At 38.6% G+C, this 26,663-nt stretch overlaps 2 protein-coding genes across 6 annotated transcripts in view; one reads left to right on the top strand and one right to left on the bottom strand.

Annotated features, from left to right (window-relative positions):
- dysf (dysferlin, limb girdle muscular dystrophy 2B (autosomal recessive)) overlaps positions 1-1,355 on the bottom strand; it is a 104,362-nt gene extending 103,007 nt beyond the window's left edge. For 4 of the 5 annotated variants that reach the window (XM_041984990.1, XM_041984991.1, XM_041984992.1 and 1 more), the window contains exon 1: positions 1,107-1,355. In XM_041984990.1, the coding sequence (XP_041840924.1) occupies positions 1,107-1,194 (88 nt within the window). In that variant the 5' untranslated portion in view covers positions 1,195-1,355. The remainder of the gene's footprint in view (positions 1-1,106) is intronic. The other variant, XM_041984993.1, reaches the window with a different exon arrangement.
- Positions 1,356-7,157: 5,802 nt separating this feature from the next.
- Positions 7,158-26,375, top strand: znf638 (zinc finger protein 638). Its single transcript, XM_041984798.1, has 24 exons — positions 7,158-7,252; positions 9,487-11,460; positions 12,925-12,986; positions 13,781-13,819; positions 13,942-14,223; positions 14,323-14,588; positions 14,726-14,940; positions 16,904-16,965; positions 17,531-17,622; positions 18,115-18,285; positions 18,364-18,398; positions 18,509-18,673; positions 19,256-19,390; positions 19,759-19,797; positions 19,878-20,018; positions 20,376-20,461; positions 20,562-20,585; positions 21,079-22,410; positions 22,831-22,994; positions 24,400-24,516; positions 24,602-24,913; positions 25,382-25,492; positions 25,580-25,701; positions 25,778-26,375. The coding sequence occupies exons 2-24, from the start codon at positions 9,745-9,747 to the stop codon at positions 25,829-25,831; spliced, it is 5,742 nt and encodes a 1,913-aa protein (XP_041840732.1). The 5' UTR covers positions 7,158-7,252; positions 9,487-9,744; the 3' UTR covers positions 25,832-26,375.
- The last annotated feature ends 288 nt before the right edge of the window (positions 26,376-26,663 follow it).

Below are 26,663 nucleotides of genomic sequence, written 5' to 3'. Positions count from 1 at the left end.
TTGTGCAAAATGAGAAAAATATTTCAAATTGCTAAATGTACAACATGTCAAATGAAATCATGACAATTGTTTTTAAACAAAACAAGTAACATATGTGCATCCTGTCCTACTTAAAACAGACTTGAATTATGTTCTCAGCAACTGTTATTTTTCGGTTAATTAATTCGGTGGAACAACCAATATTTAATTTTGAAGCCAATATTGTGCATCTCTAGTAATGATGAAACTAAAAGTTTCATCATTACTAGAGATGAAATAATGATGAAGTAATAAAACATTTAAAATCCACAGACATTATAATTCATAAGCAGAACAAACTTAATTAGACTGAGTAGCATCTGGATCTGTTCCAACACTGGAACAAGGACAAGTTTTGGTTCCTCAGAAAAGAGTGAATATCCAAATGATGATGTTTTGCAGGAATAATGCAACATTTCAGCTTTTCTGTTTAGATTAGGTAGATGACATTGAATTTGTTTTAATCACATCAATATGGCTCTACAAACTTTTATTTGCTTCAATCCAAAAATATCAACGTCATAGTGGAACAACTGGGAAAATCAAGATAAATATGGATAAACTGCTGATTTAAAACCTGAAAGTAGTTAGTAAATTCTTCGGAGGATCATTGCTATGAGATTTCAGCCCGTTTAGTAACACAGTATAATTTGAGTCCAAGAAATGTGCACTGGCCAGCTAAACAACTGACAAAGCCACATACCGGTGGTGATGTGGAAGTGTTTAACTCCTTATGCAAACTATGAAGAGAGTACAGGCGGCCCCAAAGAATAAACTCTGCTGAGGGAGTAGTGTTAACTATAAACACAATCTAACTTTGCCAGAGGCACAGTGGAAATTCTTCTTTCCTATCACTGCATCCTCATTTTTAACTTTCCACTTTATTCCCATCCTCGTCTTTCCCTTTATCTCTGTTTACTCCTTTTCCTCCCCCTGCCCCACCCCATTAACGATAATAAGAGGCTTTAAAGTTAGAGAGATTTAATTGATTACATCAAAATTAATATCCCAGTTGTGTGCAACAGTTACACTTTGCTGTTTCAATTTGTTTTCCTTGCAACACACACACACACACACACCATCAGTACCTTCATAGGTGACACTGCAGTAGGCATCACTGATGTCATCGTCTGGTGTTTGTAGACGCTCAGCACACAGAATAAATACTCGCAGCATGGTTCAAAACACACTCAGGAGGCTGTCAAATCCCATCGACTGACATAAATGGTCCATAAATGGGCATCAAAATGTTTAAAAGATATCCGGAAAATCCAGAAAGGAAGCTCCGCTGAGGTGAAAGAGAAGAAGAATGAGAGCTAGAATCAATAAGGCAGAGAATGAGAGCAAGAAGAGGAGCTGCTATTTCAGCCGCTGTCCCCCTACACTTACATAGCAGAAGCATAGCTAGCTGACTCATGCACACACACACACACACACACACACACACACACACACACACACACACACAGTCCTTTCAATCACAACTGGCTTAAAGGGCTACACACACAGACACACACTCACACAAACACACACAGTGGCCTTTATTTTCAGGTCACACATGCCTGTACACAATAAATGATTCCATTTCTGCCCTTTCAAACACAAGTGCTAATTTATGCTGATTTGAGCAAAAGTTATGAGGTTAAATTCACATATATTGTAATTATATTAATAGATTATATTGTAATTTTACAAAAATCTAAATATAAGGAATATAAAATGCTCTTCTCTGCTGTCAGTCATATATTTGATGATGTTTCAGTGCTGGTTATTTATGTGAATCAGGGCCAAATTTTCAAAGATTTATGAAGATAGATGTAAAAGTAATTCTTCTGCATCAAATACTAACTTTCTGATTTTGCACATCTACTTGAAAAATGGCCGATCAGAAGAAAGTGTTCAGTCAGTTGTCAGGACTAAACCATAATAATAAAAAAAAATGGACTGTAAAACACCAAATTATTTAATTTTTTCTGATTAAATGTCTTCTGTCATGTAAAAAGATGAATTGAAAAAAGAGAAACAAGGCAGAATACAGTCCCATACAAAGTGTAGTGTTGTATCATTATAAAAAATGGAGCTCCAGACTCAACATGTGACTGATTTTAAACTAATCTCGTGCCTCACATGAATAAAGAATAACAAGTAAAAAATGAGAGAAAATGCAGTGAAAGAATGTAAAGGGTTGAACTTTGAACTTGTTGGGTTTGCCTTTTCTCTCACCTTAAATACACAGTTTATTTTGCAAGAGCTGGCATGGAAATGAAACAACTGAAGCCTGCAATGTGCAAACAACAACTGCTAATGTTCAGTATTGGTTGCAGGCTGGAAGATGGCATGAGGGGATTTCTGTTGCCCCTCTATTTATAGTCCGACCCACTGGGCTGCAGTCATCTACACATTTAGACAGGGGGTGTATGCTTATGGGAAGCATGCTAATTCCAGCAAGGGGGGATTAAAATTAAGAATGTGGATCTTACTGTTAGTGTTGGAGTTCTAAAATACATCTGTATGAACCATGACATTTAATTTCTCTGTTAAAACAAGAGGCTGGTGCTCATAAGGCAAAACTTAAAAATCTTTTAGTATTTGTTAAGGCTTTACAAGACACAAGTTTACAATAATAGCTAGCTTTTTTTTTGTTTTGTCTTTTTTTATGATTATTTTTGCATTTATTAGTTTAACTATTTAACCCCTTTATTTATTTGCATTTATGTAATATATATATACATATATATATATATATATATATATATATATATATTGTAATGGAAAATTTTATACACATGCACTTTGTATTGTTACGAAACCTTGTCTTGTGTTTTACTGAGGAAGGAGGATGACTTCTACCCAGATAAGAATTGAGTGAGCTCTTCACTTCCAATCCTCTAACATTCCTTTGAAACAGAGTACTAATGATTTACCTAGATGTGATCAGCTCATGCTGGTCTATATAAACCAAACCCAAATGCATCTGTTCAGACTCGTGCAGCCAAAACTTCTTTGACTGTGGGATTCTCATTGCTGATCAGCTCTTAAATTAAATATTTTGTTTGATTCTCACTTAGTGTGTGACCTTTGATAATAAAAATTCCACGACAATATATATATAAATACAGAAAAAAATCTGGATAAAAAGACTGGAATAAAATAAAGTCAAATTTAATATTAAATAAATTAATAATCAATATAGATAAATAATAAACAAATCATATGATAATAAATATATAAATAAATGAATAAGAACAAATAAATAAACACAATCATTTATTTGGATAAAAAAATAATAAAAATTCAAACAGGCCAGAAATGGTTTGTCAAACATTTGCATTGCCAGGCGTCAAGAGGTTAATGTAAATGTGGTGGTTGTTGATGCCAGACAGACAGTGCGAGGAGAGATGAATGGGCAGACTGGTTGGAGATGATAGAAAGGCAACAGTAACTAAAAGAAGCTCTGGTTCCAACCAAGGTATGCAGAACACCCCCTCTGAACACACGTCCAGCCTTGAAGCAGATAGGCTCCAGCAGCAGAAGACCACAGCAGGTGCCTCCTGTCAGCAAAGAACAGGAAACTGAGGCTACAATTCACACAGACTCACCAACACTGGACAATAGAAGATGGAAAAATGTTGCCTGGTCTGATGAGTCTCCATTTCAGCTCCACATTCAGATGATAGGATCAGAAATGTGAACATGAATGAACATCAGAACATGGATCCATTCTGCAGTTCAAGCTGCTGGAGGTGGTGGTGTAGTGGTGTGGTGGATATTTTCTTGGCACGCTTTGGGTCCCTCAGTACCATCTAGAGCATCATTTAACCACCACACCCCTTTATGAACCGAGTATTGTTGCTGACCATATCCATCCCTTTATGGCCACAGTGTAGCATCTAGATAATATAAATCCAACTGCCTGCTTAACGTGTCTTCTTCCATCATGTCATGTAGAGGGTACTGATCCTGCACATGGTCCTCTGTGTAATCAGATTTCCTCTCGAATTAATTAAGATCTGATAGATGTCTGAGTGAGTCTCAGCTGTAGCACTAATTTTGTACTAGAGATGGAGCTTAGCATGTATCAGTGCAACTGAAGTCTGTTGGAGGATGAGCTCTTCTGTTTCTGTAGAGGGATATGAACGGGATCGTTCATGATAAAGTGAAGCCTGTTAAGAGAGCTCCTCTCATTCACTCAAATATCTGCAATTTTGTCCAGTTATTTTCAAGCCTTGAGGATGATTTAATTAAGCCTAAATGCATCTCTGAAAGCGAATAGCACTCAGCCACCACTACTGGTAAAGGATCTCCATCACAGCTTGCTGCACACACTGAAACTCTAACATCATTATAGCCTCCAATAGCCTCCAAGGTTTGACATCACACTTTGCATTCATACTGCCAAGGAAATTGTAACTATTATTCCCACACATATAGTAACTTCCATACATCAGGGTAAAAAGAAAATGTTTACATCATAATATATTGTAATATAAACATAAACAGAACACAAAGAAATTTATATGTAGCCTACAGTGCTGTAAATAAAGCTGGAGTTTCACATCCAACATTTCTTCATAGGCCACCCTCCTCCTCGGCCTCCTGGCAAACACACGCTGCTATCTGTCTGGCCACAGGTTCTTGTCCACATCACAGCATATATTCCCTCGTGTGATGCAACGAGGGAAGAAACTGCATGCATGCTGCAACCATCCCCTACACCAATCTCCTGTAATATCTTCAAACACAGCATCCATTGCATGGAGCAGGGACCTCTGATTTTGAGCCTGATGCTTGTACATTCTCTACCTCCAAGTGGAGGAAAACTCTTCAATATGATTGAGGAAAGGACAGAAAGGTGGTAGGAACACTATAACCATCCTTGGATGAGTAGTGACCCAGGCCCTGATGAGCAGGCCATGGTGGAAATTCATATTGTCCCACACAATGGCATAGTTTGGTAGGTGAAGCCCTATGAGACCTCTCTCCTTTTCAGGCATCAAATCAGAATAAAGGCTTTAAAAGTAGATGAAAAGCTTATGTGTATTGTATGGGCCAAGACTGGAGATGTGAGTAGCCATACCATTCTCAGAAATGACAGCACACATAGTTATATTGCCCCCACGCTGGCCTAGGACATCTACTTTGTCTTCGGCACTTGGTCAGGTTGAAGCCAGCTTCAATAACAAACAAGAAGGTGTGAGGGGTCTTGTTTCCTTCCAATGCCATTATAAAAACAAAATCAGTCATATGGAAGGGTCACACACCAGAGCAACAGAAAATTATGTAGGAATGTTTTATGTTCTCCTCCAAAAGTTCTATAGTACTGACCATTGCTCCAGTGGTTCCAAACCTGGGGAACATGTACCCCTAGGGATAAGCCTACTAAGAACTATCACAGGGGGTATTTGAGAGAAAGAGGAGGGGGAAATCTGACTTACTGAAATGTTACAGTAAAACCCACAGCTTTAGATCTGTTTGGGAGGCACTAATTGCAGGTCCTTGACCAATTGTTTTTATCATATGTTATACTCTTCAAAATAAGGATTATCATGATAATTGTATCATACAGTAAGCTGCAGTCTTCTGTTGCAGTTTTTAGGCAAAATGTTGAAGTCAGATAAAGCAAATACTTGGATTCAGAAATCAAGTAAAGGGGATACTGAAGCCAAAAAAGTTTTGGGAACCACTGCTGCTTAATTGTAAACAGTTATGATGATAGACAGCCAGTAATGGACTTGCATGTACATACTGGTACCATAGCTCTTTCACTCTATCAGAGTTTGTCTCAAATGGTACCTTGTAAAGTTGCTTCATGGTCATCTGATGCTTGTTCAGTAGCCGGTCTATTGTGTAGATGCTTATAGAGTTGACATTTTGGAATATGGCCTTGTCTTGTAGGATTGCAGCATGGATCTGTCTCAACATGATGACATTATTTGCCATCACCATTTTACAGATCTCTTGGGCTTGTTGTTGATTGAGAGGTTTACCTCTGCCCACCTGTGCGAGGTTGTCGTTCAATCCTAAACATGGAGTTCAAAGAACACTGTATTACCATTTGTAATGTATGCCTCATGTATTTTTACAGAATGAATCACCAGTGTAATTGTATTGTTGTTTTACTTACAGTTACTTTACCACAATACTAGTGCATCACTGCACAGTGACTGGAATACTACTGTAAACTGTATCATCAAATCATTCTATAGTTTATTTTCTCCAATATTTTTCTTGTCATTTTAGTATAACATCCCACCGAGCTTAGATTTTTCTGCAAGCATATAACACACACATACACACACACACACAAACACGCACACTAAATGAACAGGTAAATGAGTAAATAAATGCATGTCTTGCTTTATGCACACTGTCCTAGACAACATATTATTCCATGATTGACTGAGTACACACCTGTTTTCCCTGTGAAAGGTTTGGATGATGATGGAGACTGTAGACCTGGGCACATGAGGCTTTACTCGGTGACCTGCCTCCGCCATTGTGAGGCGATTCTTCTTGTTGTTGTTGTTCTTCTTCTTGTTCTTCTTCTTCAGGAAGGCAGTTGCCCTTGTTCATTTATTTGTTCAGGTGCTTCCATGTTCAGAAACTGTAGTGGTCCTGACCAATCACGGACAGCACCTGTCAGGTAACTAAACATATTGTTTAATGTAAGATGTGTGAAATTCCTCCTTTGTCAGTCAAGTTCTAGTCAGGCTTCACCTGACTGTCAGTTAATCAGTTTATCAAATGTTCCAAGAGATTCATATATGGTATGCATGGTTTTATGTTGTTGACGAATTTTGACAATTGAACAGACTGTTTATTACCAAGTGGTTTGGAAGTTTGTCCATGTTATTTTAAGAATGTAATTTCTGTCTCAAGAAATGAGCCAAACCAATGAGAAAATTGTAAAAAGAGGGGGAACTGAATAATTACTTAAAAGAATCCTTAAGGGAAAGCCCTGAAGAAAGTAGTTGGTTCTCTTATTAGACACATAAAATACTGTGTATCTTCTGGACCACACTCCACGCCACTAGGTGGCGCAAATAAATTTATAAGCTGGATGCTAACCGCCTTTCCAACTTCCTCATTTTAGTGCAGAAGAAAAAGGCAGAAGCACAACTTTAGGGTAAGTTCTGCATGCTGCTAAGCTAAAGTTTGTATTTATATAAAACATTAAAATAATGTTTATAGTCGTTGGGCAGTTAGTTCATAAACGGCATGCCGATGTCTAACGGTAGGTTGCTAACATGACAGACTGTTGTTCTTAAAAGGTTCAGACGTTGCAACCATAGATATATATAGAACGTTCTATATATATCTATGGTTGCAACAACCTTGTTTAGCAGACTTTTATTTAGTTTGATTTTTTTTTACTATTTTTCGCCTGTGTTTTAATAGTTAAATGTATGTCTAGCTTACTATAACACCCATTAGGGTTACATAAAGAAGGGTCAAAATGTGGTAAATATCTTTTTAACAGGATGTAAACATAAATATTTATCAACCTCTTCGGTCAAGCAGGCATTAACTTTTGTTTGTTTGTTTGTCTGTATGTTTTTTTTTTTTCCAAACAATTAAAATGGTTGTAAATTCCCTTCATAGCAATCTATAATTGTTTCTGCTTTATTATTACTAATAACATGGATTTATAGTATTATTGCACGTCAGATGGTCAAATACCCTCAATATTTCTATTTAATACACAAAAGTTGACTGAGCCAATCTAACTTTATTATGTTAAAAAAAATGTTACGTTAACAAAGCAATCATGCATTGTTATAGTTCAGTTTTTCTTTGTTTTTTCTTTCTTTTTTTTTTTAACTCAGTTATGGTATTTCTTAAGTAAACTTAGCACAAAACAAAACGTAAATTTGTGTTTGGTTGAATATTTTTCCCTGGGGATTAAATTTTCCAACGATGTACAATACAACACTAATTGTATTATTAGTCACCTTTACGACTGTGTATAACTTGTTAGGATTGTGGGTTTATTTCAGTGCATCTTAACACATTTTTGAAGACAATGCCCACAAGTTTAGCTGTGTTACTTATTCCACAGATGCTTGATCTTTACATGTTATACCTGTTGTAAAGGTATTGTGGAAAAGTCTTCATTAAACAAGCTGTGACACATAAAATCCACAAAGCTCCGGTTGTCTTTTTGCATCTTTATCATGATGCGGGTTGAACAGAAAATGAGGGCCTGTAAAAGTTGTTTTCAGCTCATTCTTCCTCCTGGTGTGTTTTTTACTCTGGTCAGGCCCACACCAATAAAGCAACCACTGTGGGTTTAAAGCATGTGGACAGTGCATGTATGAAAAGAGTTAGAAATAGTCTAAATTATCTTACACTCCAATGAGACTACAGCTGGAGTTCGACTTTAGCCTAAACGAAACTACACCTGCAGTCAAACTGGGTTCTGCAGAGTCTTATAACAAACACAAGATATCAGTGCCGTCTGTCTGACACTACTCTTAAATTAAACTTAACCTTACTGTTGTTAGATAAAATTACATCAATATAAACTTAGATGAAAATGTTCACAATGTAAATATACTGAACACAGGCTTTCCTACAATCTATATTACCACAGCTATTGGTATTATTAAAGAGGAGAAATAATCAATCTAACACACATTTCCATACTTCTTGTGTTAAGTTTATTATAAACACTTGTGGTGGACCAAAAAGACATAATTCTAGATAAATAAATATAATGAAAAATGTAGAAATGTAGAAAGTTATACTTTAGTTAAATGTTTTAATATATTTCTGTATTTAATTATTAATCTGTTTGTCAATGTACTTCTGCATTTAGATATTAATGCATATATTAATTTCTAAATTTATTTATTTCTTTGATTCTTTGCTGTATGGTGATAAGGTGGTCATTCTTACCTACAAGAAGCTGTCACTTCAGAGGCAGATAAAATAAATGTAGAAATACGTGTTGAAACAAATAAGTAGATCAGAAATTAACAAATTATTCTAACATTAAATAAGTGAACAGATAAATAGAGGATGTGAGTGGAGGTATCAGAAGGACTGGGACATAAGGTACCGAACAGCATTTATAGTCGACCTAAAGCAGGAACAGTTTGCATTTCCCACAGTTAATAAAACCTAATTATAAAGTGTTGGACAGCAAATCTGCATCTTTCCAAATAACTAAATACCCCTCAAAACCTTAACTATCCAATACCAAACTTTGATTTAGAGTTGGTTCATTCCTTCTTACACAACCTTCTCCAGCTAGCTTTATGTTCAGGTTTTTATTGCTTGTCTTAACTGTTTAACCTGATGTACAGCAAAGAAATGATTTATCAGCATTTTTAGTTATTTTTGTTCATTATTGCTGTGGTATCTGCGCTTATCAGCTGTTTCTTTTAAATTGGAGATGATGTTTTTGTTTTGAATGGTCCTTGTTGACAGATGTTTTTTTGTTCTTTGTTGTTGGTGAAAAACCAGGTGTGATGTTGACATAATGAACATATAACAGAGAGGAGGGATCAGATGGGGTAACACATCGATGGGCCTTCCAGATGAACACTTTCAACTCCCAGTGCGCCTAGGCCTGACACAGATGAGCGATGCTCCTGTTGTTTGGGATCAAACTACAATTTTGACCACAAACGCCAACACAGCTTCTCCAAACTTGGCCAGAACACCATCTTCCCTTTATGTGAAACCACCCATCACCTGAACCTTCAGAAGATTGTCATCACCATGTCTCATCCGCTGTATAACCCGCTTGCGTCTGGGAAACCAACTTCCTTCCAATCTGGACTCTCTACCGGGCCGACAGAAAGGGACCCTCACAGGACATTTCCTGGGTTTGTACCAGGGTCCACCTTGAGCTCTTTTGGAACATCTTCAACCCTCAACACTTTGGGGAAAATAATACCTCCACAGCTCAATCTCCCAGTGAGCTACAGGCCCAAACAGAATGGGGCTAAGTTGGACAAGGACATTGATGGTATTTTAGACTTGAACATTAGCAGAGCCACAGAGGAATCGAGGCATCAGGCTGTAGACCAGTGGGTTCACTTTACCAACACTCAGGGAGTGGACCTTCCTCTATCAAGTAGAGAGGTGATGCCCTATCAGATATCTTCTAACTCTCAAGGATTTAGATACCCTGCTGTTGACGGTGGCAGTAGCTCCCTGGACTGGCTTCCAAACACCAAAAAGGCCACTGAGAGTAAATCCTCCAAACATTACTCATCATCTGCTGCATCTGAATGTCTAAGTAGCGGTGATGTTAAAATTAATACCTCGAGTGAAAGAAAGTGGCCCATTTCAGATTTAGTTGCTAATGAAAACCCAAAGGACAAATCTGTTTGCCACAGCGGCTCCAGTCGACCCAGGTACACTCCAGAATCAGCGACCAACATCCTTCGGAGTTTTGGACTTGAAAAAAAGGACTTGCAGGCGCTCCTTTCATACAGCGAAGATCAGGTCACCCCTGAAAACCTGCCCTTCATCTTGCGGGAGATTCGCTTTCAGAAGAACAAAAGAGCTGCAGCTGCAGCTCAGTCAAAACCACATTCAGAACCTCGGCCCAGTACAGATGTGCATGAAATAGACAGATTTAGTAGCTCTGAACTGCCGGTGATGCATCGAGATGAAACGCCTTCAGGTATTCTTAAACCAAGTAAAGTAATTGACTATGGGCATACTAGCAAGTACACTTTGGTTGGAGAAGAGACTGGAAGGGCCAGCAGACCTGACAGTAGTGGAAGTGGAGCATCAGACGATCATAGTACCAGTAGTTTCAGTAAAGAACCACTTCAAAAAAGTAGTCCAGAGGTGAAAAGCAGTTCTTTGATTGCTTCACGTGATCAGATGGGATCTGTCTGCAGTCTCAGCTCAGTGAGGAGCTCTCTGACTCCTCCAAGCAGTGACCCAACAAAGCAACAGCAGACCCAACCAAACCAGACCTTACAAGCCAGTTCTTCTTTGACAGATACACAACACGTCAAGGCTAAGCTTTCCAAATCTTTTCCTTTAAATGAGCAAAAGCCAGACTGTTTGTCAACATCTAAAACCCAATCACCCTGTTATCTGGTCCAGGGTGGCCTTCCAGACCGTCCTGGCCTTGCCCCTGGCAGCCACGAGGACAACGCTCAGAGTAAAACTGAAGGGAAAGCTGCTGAGCTGATAGAAAAGCTGCAACCACCAAAGCAAACAACTCATCTGAAGCAGCAACAGAAGCAGTCGCAAGAGCAAAAAGGAAAAACTTCACAGTCTCCAGTTATTTCTGAAGCAAAACCAGTTCCTCAGTCTTCCTACATCCCCACGATTGTGTGCAGGACTGTTCAAATGCCCACTCCCAGTACGGGTCTGCCAACGCTGGCCATGATTCACGACTACGCTGCAGCCACGCCAAAAGTGTTTCCACACACCTGCTGTCTCTGTAGCACAGAATGTGCTCACCTGAGGGTAAGCACAATCATCTTTTGTCTCTCCCTTATTTCAAAATCATTTAACTTTTTTTTTATTGTAGAAATTCATTTGAAAATTGTCTTTTTATTTAAAGAACTGAAGGATTTCCTTTTTATTTCTTCATTTATTTATTGAGTATTTGCTTGATGACAAATGAGGGAATTGTGTGCATAAATTTCACAACTCTTTTTGTTGATGATAAAAAAAAACTAAGCGACATATTAAATATGTAACGGACAGGTTTAGGGTTGCATGTGCCTTTTATTAAAGAAAGGGGAACATATGACCAGGATCTCTTAATGTACATGACCACAAATCCATTTTCTACTGTTATGATAAATTTCTTTGTTCCACATTTCTCTCACTGAGGATCTTTGTTATTCTCTCAGTTTATATAAAAATCCCAAAATTTTCCACCATTGCTGTTTAATAGGGGTTGAGTTTTGTACCATTTCCTCTTTATTTGCTTATTGACTTGCATTCAATAAGATCCTGAGTGCATGTACACCATTATTTTCATATTACCACAATTATTTCATATTCCAATATAACGTCAGTTGTAGAGTCTTGATTTTACTACATATTATTGTAGTTTGACATTTACTAAATATATGTGTATGGTTCCCTGAGCAGAGGCAGTGTCACCCTTTTTTTGTTTAGTCTTTATTATAAATTTTTTCCATGTGAATTTCCCCCATTCCTTCTGTTTTTTTTTTACTTTTTTTATGCTGTGATTCACACATGCCAACCCACTTCTCCAATGTGATGTAGTATTTTATTTCCCTGTCCTGTTTAGTCATAATATAATCAGTTGAAGAGAGTCTATAATCTCTTAATTACAATATTAATAGTGCCACACTCAGTGGTTTCATTAGGGGATAAAGTTCCAACTATAATACTTCTGGACCTTTTCATCTATGTTTATTAAGCTATTAATTCATATATATCAAATTATGCTGGTGAAAAGCCTGCTATTCAGTTTTTATTTATTCCAAAATTTGTTTTCTGTTTTTAATGTTTCAAGAATACCATTTACAGTTTGATGTTATCTGTAATTAAAGTTTGCAGTCACTGTAACCTTGAATTACAGATACAGAAATGCCTTGTGCACAGATTACTGTGCAAAGCGCAACCATTGCAAACTTCGACAAGCATCAGAAAATTTAAAAGCTGCTTTAGACTGAAAAAGCAAACAGAAGCCAAGAAGTTATGTTTCTTTATTTTCATAAAAAATAAACAATTCATTTTCTGCTTTTGTTAAAGTAGTTTTGTAAACTTTAAACTGGTCATCTGTAATTAAAAGAAGCTTAACTTTTGAAAATAAACTTTTTTTTAGACTGAAGTTTGGTTGAATATATTTTATATCTATATTCATATATAAAATGAAAGTTTAGTCGTTGAGTCTGAAGACATGAATGACTTTAATTTTTATTATTAATATTTTGTTGTTCTGACTCCTAGGTTTGGCTCTCCCACCAGAATACCAGCCGTCATCTCAACAACTGCAAACTTCTCCGGAAAACGTAAATCCTCCCTTCCTGTAAACTTGACTTTCAAAGAATCTAATCCTTCCTGGTTTTGGTTGATATCATCTTTGGGAAGGCTCACTATGGTTGGGGAAATAATGACATAAAGGGATTGAAATGTTTCAACCTTTTTAACATTTGGTCTTGTCACTTTAATAAGTTGCAGCATTCTGCATGTTTTACTAAAGCAGCCTTTCCCAAACTACGGGTCCCCATAAGATTTTAGGAGGTCGCCAGAAAATATATCCTACAGTTATCAAATAAATGAGTGATTTTTATTAGGGCTGTCATAATTATTACATTAAAGATTACTAAAAAAAATATTAATCTGTAAAAATTAATGTATTAATTTGTTGACACCTTAATGCAAAAATAAAGTTATTACTTGTGCCATATTAAATATCCAAATTTGGCATTATCTCAGTGAGAGAAGCTGATATTCAGTGAACATAATTCACCAAAAACCACTTTATCCTCATTATTTATAAAAATTTTGATTTCATTTCATTTCAAGCCTTACATTTAGAGGATGGTCGGAGGATGACCCATCTGATATATCACATGATTAACCACTCAGGCGTCGCAGGGAACACAAACATGTATGTTATATTGGGGGTTGTGGCTCAAATTGTTTGGAAAACCACTGATGTAAAGGGATAACCATCCGGAGAAGTAATAGATGTTTAATAAGCTGTCTTTTTCCCGCCCAGTCTGTTGGGAGACTGTTATTGGTGTGTCACCTTTTTGCCTTTTAAATAAGAGTGATAGATTAAATTTGTTTTTCTCCACAGGTTTCCAGAGTGGGACGGTGACATACGACAGTTCCTGAAGTAAATGTCTATGTATTTTACCAAATATCTCCAGTTTTGTGGAACAACTACTCTCCTGAGCTTCAGGAGTTTCAGTTTTTTTTTAACTATGATTTTTTTTTTTTTGTCTATGTTCTTAATAGTACCAAGCCTTCATCCTCAGCTCATACAACCCAGACGTCGCAACACCGCCATCATAAAACCAAGCATGAGAGCCGTTCCAGCTCCCACAGCCCCCGCCGTGACCACAGCTCCAAGGGTAAAGCCCATAGTCGTTCCCGCTCCCGCAGCCCACTTCCCCGCTGCAGTCGGGATAAATCCGGCAGCTCCTCCTCCTCTTCCCGCTCGCACAGTCCTCTCAGCCGTCGTGGAGAGAGACGCCGAAACCGATCACAGTCACCACAGAGATCCAGGCGAACTTACAGGTTAGTTGGGAAAAGATTTAAACGTAATGTGATGCCCAGAGAGGAGATCCCATTTAACTTTTTGCTTGTGTTTTTTGTGAAATCTGTTGCTGCTCTTAGGTTGCGATCCCGTTCTCGATCTCCACGGTACAACCGGTCTATCTCCTCCCACTATCAAGCCTCCTCAACGAGCCGGGAGAGGCGAGTGGCCAAGAAATGGTCGTCGCCAAAGAGGAGCTGCGAGTCTTCACTGAAGAAAAGTGACAAGAGACGGTCGCCACTGAGGAAAAGTGGCGAGAAACAAGCATCTGCTGAGAAACCACCGCCTCTGCAAATGAAGCCGATCAGTGTAGAGACATTTGCTAAGAGAGTGATGGAAACATCAGGTCATTGGGGTTTTTTTTTTTATAAAAGTGACTCTTAAAAAATTCACTGATTATAAATCAGTTTCTCTGTTTGCATCTTTGCTTTTGATCATGTCAAATTGCTAAGTGGCAGAGTTTGATTCCCTGTGTCCTTCCAGCCATCCAGGCTCTATCCAACGAGTCTGACCTCGAGGCTGTGGTGAAAACTCTGGCTCCTGTCTTACTGGCTGAGCTAGCTAAATTGAAATCAACATCTTCCTCCTCCTCCTCCTCCTCCTCTTCCAAGGAACCCAAGTTGGAGTTGACTACAAAGTGTTTGAAAGGAAAGCCCAGCCTTCAGAAGACCACAGCAAGTTCTTCAGTAGGATTTAAGGTTGGTTGAATTTGTTCAGCTGACTGAGACTCAGCAGCCATGCAGCTTTTTTACAGGCCTTGTTCTTGCTTTGATGATTGTCTCTTTTTTGTCCTACATGTTACTAAATGGAGCCCAAATAGCCACAAATATTTGGCCCAAATGTGGCCCACACCTGCAGTTTTGGTTTAGACCATATTTGGTCTTGACTTGGCATTAACGCTGTGTTACCCCTCTGTTCCACCGAACGCCAACGCGCCATGGAACGGCAATGCCGCACTGTCCACCTGGCACCCTGTCAGCATTTCAGAGCAGGGTTCTCCAGTTCACTCTATCAGGTGAAAATTGCGTACATTGTGCGATAGTTGGTGCACTTATGGGAGAACAATAAACCAGCAAAAGGTTCTTTGGCCAGTTCAACCGGGTCTCTAGTGCTTGCTCTTTATTATAGTAGGAATGCGTGGTATCGTACAAAATGGTGGGATTTTCCACCTCCAAGATAGACGTCTCATAGTCCGTGGTGTCAAGTATCACATGAGACCCTCTCTCACCTGACAGCTTCGTGCCCGTGCTGCCGTTTATGATGTAATGTAGATGTTTCAGAGTAAACAAGGTCCAAAGTCTACACATAGGGGCTGAGTTATGACGAGGGCAAAACTGCTGCGCTATTTAACATTTGCTGCGCAGTTTTGCTCTGGTTATGTTTCTACGATTAGCGCCTGATCTATTAAGACTGCTCCTGTTATCATTTGCGGAGCAAACAGCAGTATTTAAATGAGGATTTAGCGGCGCTGTTGCTTCGTCATGTAAGGTTCTGGAGAGCAAGGAAACCGCAAACGCAAAATTAACTTTTATCCGATAGAAGTTGAGACAAATAAAAGAGACAAATAAAAATATTGCGGAAGTCGAGGAAAAAAATCTAAATGTCACCAGAAATGCTGCAATATAGTTTCATATTCAAGTTCAATTTATTTATAAGGCACACTAACAACAACCTTTAGGAACCAAGGTATTGTACATATAAAAACATGCAAGGAACAAATAAGAAATAATAAAGGTTTAAAAGCTATAAAGAAATAATAATAATAATAATAATAATAATAATAATAATAATAATAATAAAAGACAGGCATGATAAAGTCTTTAAACTTATCCAGCAATTCTAATATTGCAACGCTGGATCGTCTCCACAATCCTCTTCTCTGGCATTCTAAATATATTAATATAATAGAAAAAAGTGCATTATCTTAGTCGCCTTTCATGGTGTCTGTGCCTCCTCCTTAAAATTATTACTGCAGCCATTGCGCGTATACTGTTGTGCCAATTAGCACCTGCTTTTCAGAAACGCTATTTTTAGAGCAAACATAAACACCGCAAACTATTTGCGGGCTACATGAATCCCACTGCTGCGCAAACCAGATTTATTTGCATAGTCTCCTCCCACTAATGTGCACTTTCTGGCCGGAACGCCCATAATGCATGCAGTAGCTTCAGAAACGCAAAGTGGAGAGCGGCGCAGTTTTGCCAGGATAACTGACGCAGTTCCATGTTTGCGGCTTTGATAGATAAGCTTGGGCCGATTTTAGCGGAGCAAAGCCGTCTGCACCTGTTTTAGTACACGCAAAGCGTTAATAGATCAGGGCCATAGTGTTTTATTTTTAAAATGCTTTTCATCGACTGACTTCCTGCCTGAAGGATCGGATCTGCTCTAGATTGACGCGGTCTCCAAGCGGTAAGTGTCAAAAATAGAACAGCCACGTATCTTTAGACAAGCGGAGTGTCATGACGCTTCAGAAACGCTGGGCGGCGCGCCTGGTGGAAGCAATCTGTTTGACTAGAGTTGCCGCAATCAATTCCACTTTCTCTGTCTTTTTGTGTCTGTCTCTGATACATTAATCAAAGATAGACACATATTCTTCTGTTGTAGCGCAGTCATGCAGTCTGCAATCTGTTCTGTTCATTTAAAATACATTTCTATTTGCAGTCTGCAGTTTCCAAGAAGCCTCTTCAGACTTCTTCAAAGAAGCAAATAGGACTTCCTAAGAAGTAAGTTATGATGATGGCAGTTCAGTCTTTGATGAAAATATGAGCTCATTTTGAATTTGATGGCAGCAACACATCTGTAAAATTGTCTTTGCATGATTTCACAATGAACTGATTACAGACAGTGATTTATGGAGATGCTCCTGAGCCCATGCAGTGATTTCTAGTAGACAATCATGGCTGTTTTTAATGCAGTGCTGCCTGGTGGCCAAGACCATGATCATCCAGTTTTCACCTTCAGCCTTGTCCCCTGCACACAGGGATTCCTCCCGATTCCCATATTTTCCATGAAATGTTAAGTTTCAACATCTTGTGTGTTTATGTTGTAATGGGAATAAAATCTGGGTTTATGAGATCTGTAAATCACTGGATACTGGTTTTATTTATTTTTTACTCAGCATCCCAATTTCTTTGGAGTTGTAGTTGTTGTTACTCATGATGCTCAGAATAAAACAATTTCTACCAAGTGGAATAATCTAGCCGTGAAGAGCATATAAAAACTTTCAGATCTTTACTTTCCATTTCTCTCCTCTTCTACTTTTTGACCACATTTTATTCTCCTTCACAGAAAAACTGGGCTGCTGTGCAAAAACTCCACCAAAGTTCCTAAACCAAGAAATGTGACAGAGCAACAAGAACAGGCAAAAACCAAGGAAAAATGTAAGTTACACTCTGTTAAGCCACATTTTTATAGACAAGATCTTGTCAAGATATTTGGAGTAAAAATCAATTATCTCAATTAGCTGTTGGTTGGGGCGAACTTTTCATGGTGTGGTAGATGTAGATAAATGTAATTTATGGTCTGTTACAGCTCCTTCACCTCAAAAGCCATTCTTACAAAAACATTCATCCAATCAAATCAAAAGCAGTGTGGTCTATTTTGTGCCATGTAAAACAGACACTGCAGAGGGGTTGAATGATTTCTTGTAGGTTTTTCTGGGCCAGTGGGTTTCTGTATCGTCTGCCTGATTGGAACAAAGTAAAAAAAAAAAGGTTATTCTTAGTGGGTATCTTTCAGGTTGAGACATGAGAGGACGGGCGTCATCCACATTTCTAATTTATGATTATCAGTGGCTCCGTCACTTTTTGTTATTTATGAAACTTAATTATTCACCTTACTTATTTATTTATCTTGTTTTTTTGTTTATGCAGCGCCACCACTCCCAGCTAAAGCTAACCCAGACAAAAAGGTTAATGTTGCCCCATCAGTTGTCTCAAAAACTAGTGGTATCCATCCACCAGGCAGCACGCCACCATTCTGGGTTACCGTGACAACTAACCCCTATGTTTTCCCTACTTCAGCTCCACTATTCAACATCCCAGGTAAACAAACACCTGGAAACTAAATTTAACTTCCAAATACACTGTGTTTGTAAAGGGCTGATCATTCTTATCTCTTAGATTATCTGACTGTACAAACAATGGATGACGTTGAGGTAAGAACGTTTCTTTTTACTCCCAATTCTCATTTTTACCAGTGTAGTTGATTGTTTAGGTCGCTGTGATTTTTCCTCCTCCCTTGATCTTTGAACCTTGTGTTTCGCAGAGAGCCGCCCCCCTGGCGTCCACATTCTCCACCGTCATGTTGACTGGTTTACCTGGAAGAGAATACATGTACAACGACGTCGCTAAGCTGGTGGGGCCATATTTCCCCAAACGGAATTACCGCCCGCTGTTAAATAACCTGATCGTCCTAACACTGCAGAAGAGGGTAAGAAGCATTGCTGTATTTATACATTTATTTATTTTTCATCAGGTGGAAGCTTATTTGAATGATCTTGGTTGTATATAGTGTGACGTTGCAGAAAACTAGGATGTGTATATGTGGTCAAGATGTGCCGATAATATCTCCAGTTGTAACTAAAGAAATAAAGGTGAAATTCTGTGTCCATGCAAGAGGCTGCCTAAACACAGATGCTTTCTTTTTTCCTCTTTTTATCATTAAATGATCTAGATTTTAGTATTCAGGGGCTTAACTGATGAAAAAAAAAAACAGTCCTTTTAAAATAATGAACTGAAAATAGGTGAAAAAAAGCAGGCAGTGTGTGAGGAAAAACTTTCAAACCTTCAGAAAGTCTGAAAAACTAACAGCTCAAGAACACTTTAAAGATTACAAGACAGACTAGTCAGAGGCAGAATAATAAGGATATGTTTGGTACTTCAGGCTGTTCCCAGAATAAGATTTGAGTTTAACAGTTTAAACTAATGTGTTGATTTACGGAAGCGTTCTTTTTTTTTTAAGAAGAAGAGGAACTGCTTCATGTCATGAGACTTTCTCTCTGCTTACCTCCAGGCCTTTGTCTTTTTCGACAACTGGGATATGTGCTCCACTTTTGCTCGAGATTTCATCAGAAACCCAGTTTTGATCAGAAGCTGCACTGTCACCATCCATTTCGTCTTAGAGGACATGCATCCTGGGTCCAACGAGGTATGAAACCTAGTACTGCTCTGGAGAAAGAACAGTTGGCTGTTACATTATGACTACTTTTATTATTTAAAGATTATTTAAGTTTTCCATCTGAAGGTTGGATCCAGTAGCCTAGCTTGTAAAGTCAGTAACATAAACAAAGACAAGGCCGGCCGTCACTCACAAAACTAAATCTGATTAAGGTTCATTATTTAATATCAGTTATTGGGTTTTAGAAATTAGGAGAAAATGCAGGCATTTGTAAATGTTGTAAAATATTTTTTTCCCACAATAAAACATGGAAAACATCAAATGTTGATGACACTGAGATTAAAAACGTGTTTTCCTGACCTGACTGCGGCCTTCAACGTCTTGTTTTCTTTTTGCAGGTGATCATCTACAGAAATCTCATGAAATGGAGCAACGCTGTAAGTTCTGCTCATTCAGCTGTTAAGTGAAAGCTGCTGCTAGAAACTCTGATTACTGGTCTGTTTTTTGTTTTTTCCAGCTTCTTCCAGACTTGAAGACTTTGGAGGAGCGGCTGTTGTGCGTGGAGATAACTAAGACATCTGTAGGCCTCACTAGGACGGTCATGGAAGTGGTGGCGTCCATTGCTGCTTATGTCAGCTTTGTGCCGCTTGCCAACAGGGTATGACAGCCAGTGTTTTTGTTTGTTTGTTTGTTCTATTGGCAGGAGAAACACTTCTTGTTTTATTCAGCCTGATGTTTTAATCCTCCCGCTCAGTTTATCCAAACATTTTACAAGAAATAAAGTAAATCTGCACATTTAAAAAGCCAAATTTTGCAATACATGTATTTAAGAAAGACAAAGTAGGAGCTGGACAGAAACTTTGTTTCATAAATTTACTGTGGGTCGCTTCTTTTTATGTATTTTCTTTAAATTTGTTTGAACATGGGGAGAGAAAAGGATTTTTCTGGCTCATTACTTTTGTTTATTACTGTCTTTGTTTTCTTTTCCCTCCTGCAAACTGTCTTTCCACCTTAGATCTACATCGAGATGGCTGATTCCAGCGGTGTGAGGCAGGTTCTGGAAAACTGCTCAATTCGCTCTCTGTTTTCAAAGGACACGTGGTATGTTTATTCTTTAATCAGGCATCAAATCAAACAGTGTTTATGAAAGTGGGATCTGTTAGTTTTGATCTGATCTAGTTCTCTTCTTTCCTCTCCGCAGGACGAACATTCGGTATTTACGTCAGTGAGTATTTCACCCGTATTACTGTTGTTGTTGTATAGACACACTGATTTCAGTCTGTGGTGCACAATAGTCGGGTCAGTCAGTATTTAGTCAGTATTGTCTTATGTAAGAAATAAAACCCTGCCTCACCTTAAACGTAGCCAAGTGATAAAATATTAGAAAGTATATTATTACCACTGTGTTTGCAGTTTCTTTAATGTGAGAATTTTTTGTGTAAAATCATTTTATTTTTATTTAAGTATATTCTGCCTACAAATTTCCTCCATGGGGATAATAAAGTATATGTCTATTAAGGAAATGTTCTGAAAATTGGCTGAAAACAATAGCAGCTCTAGAGGATGAAGAGAGATGACGTGGGATTAGCTGAAGCATTTGTTCAGTTAACAAATTGGAAACATTTCATGTTTACTGCATTTTAACATTTCATGCTATTTTGTGAAAAAAACAGTTTTTTTTTATTCAACCACCAAAGTAATTGTACTTTTCATTTTAGAGTGACGAGCACCAATCAGCGTTCTCCAAGTTCCAACACCCAAGATGCCAACACAAAGTCCCCAGCTGTGACAAGTAAAGCAAAGCCTCCTCCCAGTACTCAGGCTTTCTCAGGTCCTGAGGTTCATTCATCAGCAGACTCTAAACAGAGACTAAATGCAAAGACCAAAAAGAAAGCTGTGGCAAAGTCTGATACACTGGATTCAATTATTGATCTTACTGAAACAGAAGATGTTCCTTCAACCAAGATGTCTAAAAGCAGACGGGGGGAGACGTCTTCAAAGAAACATGAGATACAAACAACAAAGAGAACAAGAAGGAGAGTCAACATGAAAGATGATTCACTAGAAATGGTCTATGAGATTGTGGATTCTTCTGAAGATGAATGGATTCAACACTCCTCCACCTCTGATGGGAGAAAGTCCACTACAGTGAACTTAGAGTGCGGGGCTTCATACAAGATTTCAGACCAAGAGGCCCCAAAAGAACCAAGCAACTCAACAGTTTCCACCAGAGAAAATGAAGAAACACCAACAGAGAAAACTAAACAAGATGAGACCCCAACAAAAAGAGGGAACACACCTGCCACAGATTCTCAGGAACTAAATGAAGAGAAAACTCAAACGATAGAAGACAAAGCTCCGACCGAAGACAGTTCGCCAACAAATGAAAGCGATGCCCTACAAGACATAAGCAAGGAGGCTGCTGGAGAAATGTATACTATGGAGGAAGAGGTTGTTGAGGATCTTCATCAGGAAACACAGGAAAAATTAGGGGGGGAAAGGCCAGATAAAGACAATGAAACAACCGAAAAACAATACGTAGACGTGGCTGATAAAGAAACAGAGACGTGTCAGGTAGTTGACTCAGCTGATGATCGGCCCCACACAGATGACTCAGCAAAGCCAGGAAAGTCTACTCATTCTGAGGATGAAGACAGGACAGAAACAACAACAGAGAAAACTAAACAAGATGAGACCCCAACAAAAAGAGGGAACACACCTGCCACAGATTCTCAGGAACTAAATGAAGAGAAAACTCCAACGATAGAAGACAAAGCTCCGACCAAAGACGGTACGCCAACAAATGAAAGCGATGCCCTACAAGACACATGCAAGGAGGCTGCTGGTGAAATGTATACTACGGAGGAAGAGGTTGTTGAGGATCTTCATCAGGAAACACAAGAAAAATTAGGGAGGGGAAGGCCAGAGAAAGACGTTGAAACAACCGAAAAACAAAACTTAGAAGTGGCTGATAAAGAAACTGAGACCGGTCAGGTAGTTGACTCAGCTGATGATCGGCCCCACACAGATGACTCAGCAAACCCAGGAAAGTCAACTCTTTCTGAGGATGAAGACAGGACAGAAACAACAACAGAGAAAACTAAACAAGATGAGACCCCAACAAAAAGAGGGAACACACCTGCCACAGATTCTCGGAAACTAAATGAAGAGAAAACTCCAACGATAGAAGACAAAGCCCTGACCGAAGACGGTACGCCAACAAATGAAAGCGATGCCCTACAAGACATAAGCAAGGCGGCTGCTGGTGAAATGTATACTACGGAGGAAGAGGTTGTTGAGGATCTTCAACAGGAAACACAAGAAAAATTAGGGGGGGAAAGGCCAGAGAAAGACGTTGAAACAACCGAAAAACAAAATGTAGACGTGGCTGATAAAGAAACAGAGCCGTGTCAGGTAGTTGACTCAGCTGATGATCGGCCCCACACAGATGACTCAGCAAAGCCAGGAAGGTCAACTCTTTCTGAGGATGAAGACAGAAAGACAAAGAGAAGAATGGTATCACCTATAAATGAGGAGAAAACGGAGTCTGGACAGATGGATTCTCTGGCAGACAATGAAAATCCAAAAGAGCCAACAACCACAGAAGAGTCTAGCAGAGAGGATGAGAGAAAAGGTAAGGCAAACTAGGAAATGTCCACAAATGATGATGCTCAAAGTGATGAGAGCAGAGGACTGCGACAGGACTGTTGCTTTCACGAAAAAAAAAGAAATTGGTATGAAAAATCTGAAATAAACACTGCTATTTGAGCGTTAACCCCTCTCCCCAACACACACACTGGCCTTAACTGACATGTTATATTTCCTAAAATTGTATTTATAATAAGTGGATCTTTTACCATAACCAAGCCCTAAAACCAGGTCCCATGTTTACAGAAAGCCTGTATAAGTTGGTGTCCATGGAGCTGCACCTCTTAATATTATATATATATTCCACTGTGTAGTGGCTTTAAAAGAAAAGGCAGACTGTCCAAAAGTTGTGTGGCAGAAAGGCACATTACTGTTGTATGTATGTATAAAGCATATTATTGGACTAAAATATTTGCATATAAATCTAGTTATTTTTCTTTTGTGTAAGTATTTTCAAGAGCCTGTAGCAAGTGGGCTGCTGTAACTGACTCTGCTGAGTAGCAGGCTGTTGAACAGCATTGATTACTTGTCTGTGGTGCCTCTGCTGCCCCACTTGGGTGGCAAGCTATAAGCTGAGTCAGCAGATTTTTCTGCTGCAGAGCCTAAATACTTCCATACTGCTTCTCAGATTTTTTTAATTTGATGAATTACCTCTTAGTATGACTGTTGGCAAGCTTCCTCCGTCTTTGTAGCAATTTAGCAAATATTAGCAGCTATTGACACATTAATGTCGACACAGTTGTAATATTACGAGAACAAAGTCGTAATATTTTAACCGGTTGTTTTAGAAGAGGAACATTATTAAAATGAGGGCCGTGGAGCATTGAATGAAGTTTTACTTCAGCATAGGTTTCACAAACCAGGAGATATTTAATCTTTTGACATATCTGCACCACATTATCATTAATATCAGGACTTTAAAAAGAATCTGCAAGAAAATTAATGTATTTTGCAGAAAGAAGCAGGCGGACTTGGAGGAAATCGCTGCTTTTGTGGAGGGTAAATTGGCTGTAACTGGTACAATTACAACTTTTTTTGTAAAATGATGACCTTTTCTCCTAATATTATGACTTTTTCTAGTAATATTATGACTTTATTCTTATAACGTTACGATGCAAAAATTATTTTTCTTTATGTAGTTTATGTAGGTTGTTCCATTTTGTATATTGTTTCAGAATTACATGGTTCTTTTGCTCTAATGGTGGAGTTCGATTGTTGACTCTTCATTTTAAGTCTTCTCACTTTTACATTGTAAATCCATGCAGGTGTAAAGCAGCTGAAGTTGTTTAGAGTCAGACTGAAATCTTCAGATTTTTTTTCAAAAACATTTCCACAGGAAATGGAAGGTTTAATATTTGATTAGAGACTGAAACTTTGATTTGTTGTTTCAGGGGACAATATAAACTCTGAGACTGCAGGGGAGGTTGGAGCGATTAAAGCAAAAGAAAATGGAGCAGCAACAACCAGAAAAAGAGGTCGACCCAGGAAGAGAAGCAGACAGACTCCTGGTAACTCAATCACATCTGTAATTTATGTGCTCATGTCAGAGCTCTAAAACAGAAAACTTTGCTAATTTCATGTCTTTTTCTGCAGTGAGAAAATCTCCTAGAGGGAAAGTGGTGAGCACAATAGATGAAAGAGAAGAAGATGAAAAAGAGCCCCTTCCCCCCGCTTCACTCGATTCTTCCTTAAATGAAGTGAAGCAGGAGAAGGCCACATCTGCACCGTCAGGAGAAGCTCTACCTCAGATCCAGAAGACGGAGGGGGAAGTAGTGAGCCAATCTGAGGTTGACGGTGCTTCTGCAGGGCAGCATCCACAACCTGCGAGTCCCGATAACCAGACACTGGAAGGATGTGTGGAGGAGGTAGAGGAGGAGTTCGGATGCAGCACAGGTGAAGCAAAAGGTACAAGAAGTTGTACAATCTGTCACTAAGCATTCTCTCCAAGTGGATGAATTTTAGTGTTTCCCCGTGGTTTCTGGCAATAGGGTGGCGGGTGGGAGCGGTGGGGGTATGGCTGTACAGGATATAGACAGGAGGAGGGGAGGGGGGGGTTGTGGGGCGCCCCCCTAATGGTAGGGGAAGGACTGAATCTGTGAGAAAATGAGAAATGGGTTTATTCTGATCTCTAGAAACTTCCAGTTATTTTTTTGTTTCATACAACATGGAAGAAAGATTTATTAATCAAAGGCTCTCTTAAATAAATCCCTCATCAAAAGTCTAGCTAAGCATTTCTTTATAATATCTTGTAGCTTAATTGGTCTTATATTCAATTTACAATATCATCTAAATCATCACAAAATCCTACATTAACTGTATGGTAGAATAAATTCTTGTCAAGGCTTAAAAGGTTTATTGCTCTGTTTTCTTTAGTTGTGAGGAAACAAAGGATGGAGCTTGATGAACCCGAGACGAAGCGATCTCGGTCTGCTGGTGTTTCTGATGACCTCAGTCTGCAGCCATTCAACTCTGACAGCTACATTGGTGAGAAACAGTCACTAATAATTAAAATAATCAGTTTAGTAAAATGTTTAATTTCTTTTTCATACTTGTGATTGTGCTTCTCTTCAGGTCAGGAGTTTACAGTCCGTACTCTGGGGTATTACTGCAATCTCTGCTCTGTTTTCTACCTGATGGAGAACACGGGGGAGGATCTGCACTGCTGCAGCAAGGCGCACTATGACAACCTGCAGGTACACACAAACACACACAAGATTCAACACAATAACACATGCTTGGTCTCACATTGTCCTTCATCCTTGCTTTCAGAAACATTACCAGAAGATGGCAAAGCAACAGAAACGTTCAAGAACATCAACATAAAAATAAAAGACTGGAATTTGTCTCTTAATGCCGAGTCCTCTGTGATTGGTCAGCTCCACTGACCAGTTTAACCTTCGTCCGAATTTTTTAAATAGCTCCTCCTTTTTAAGATAGACACCTGAATACAGGTAGCGTGAAAGATTATATAAAAACAATTCAACATTATCATAAGATCATGTCTGTTACCAATATGAAAGCTGTTAAGTTTTATATATAACCTGAGTTGAACTGCTACAAAACTTTGAACCCTCAAAATATGTTTAAAGATGATAGAAAATATTTAATTCCTTTTGTAAAACCACAACATTGTGTTGCAGGTTTATCTCAGTCCAAGATTAAGTTTTTTTTTAGGGGGCTTTTTTTGGAAAATCACTTTTAAGTCTCCAGAAAAGTGCTGATTTCTACTGTATACCCACGCATGTTATGTAATATGTTTTCAAGCTGTTATGACATGAGATTTTTTTATGTACATCTGTAAAAAAATAAAAAATGTGGGGAATCTTTGTCTAATTTTAAAAATAAAATAAAAATGTTTACCTGAGTATTCTTGCTGACCATGTTTATCCCTTTATGACCACAGTGTAGCATCTTCTGATGCTACTTCCAGCAGGATAAAGCACCATGTCACAAAGCTCGGATCATCTCCACCTGCTTTCTGGAACATGACAATGAGTTCACTGGACTCCAGTGGCCTCCACAGTCACCAGATCGCAATCTGATAAAGGATCTTACACAGAGTAATCATAATATTTTGCAAAATTGTGCCTAGTGCTTAATGAAAGGCTGCAAACACTGTGTTAAGAGTTTAATTTATCATGGGGAAAAAAATCAC

The sequence above is a fragment of the Melanotaenia boesemani genome, chromosome 5 (assembly GCF_017639745.1).
Source record: "Melanotaenia boesemani isolate fMelBoe1 chromosome 5, fMelBoe1.pri, whole genome shotgun sequence".
Lineage (NCBI taxonomy): Eukaryota > Metazoa > Chordata > Actinopteri > Atheriniformes > Melanotaeniidae > Melanotaenia > Melanotaenia boesemani.
Note: the sequence above shows the minus strand (reverse complement) of the source record. Positions and strands in the feature narration are given on the sequence as shown.

Bases quoted from the DNA above. Each gene is read 5' to 3' on its own strand.
- znf638 (XM_041984798.1), top strand. From the start codon at position 9,745: ATGTCTCATCCGCTGTATAACCCGCTTGCGTCTGGGAAACCAACTTCC. The intron at 17,623-18,114 runs GTAAGTTACACT...TTGTTTATGCAG, and splicing joins GGCAAAAACCAAGGAAAAAT to CGCCACCACTCCCAGCTAAA. The intron at 20,019-20,375 runs GTATGACAGCCA...TTTCCACCTTAG, and splicing joins TTGTGCCGCTTGCCAACAGG to ATCTACATCGAGATGGCTGA.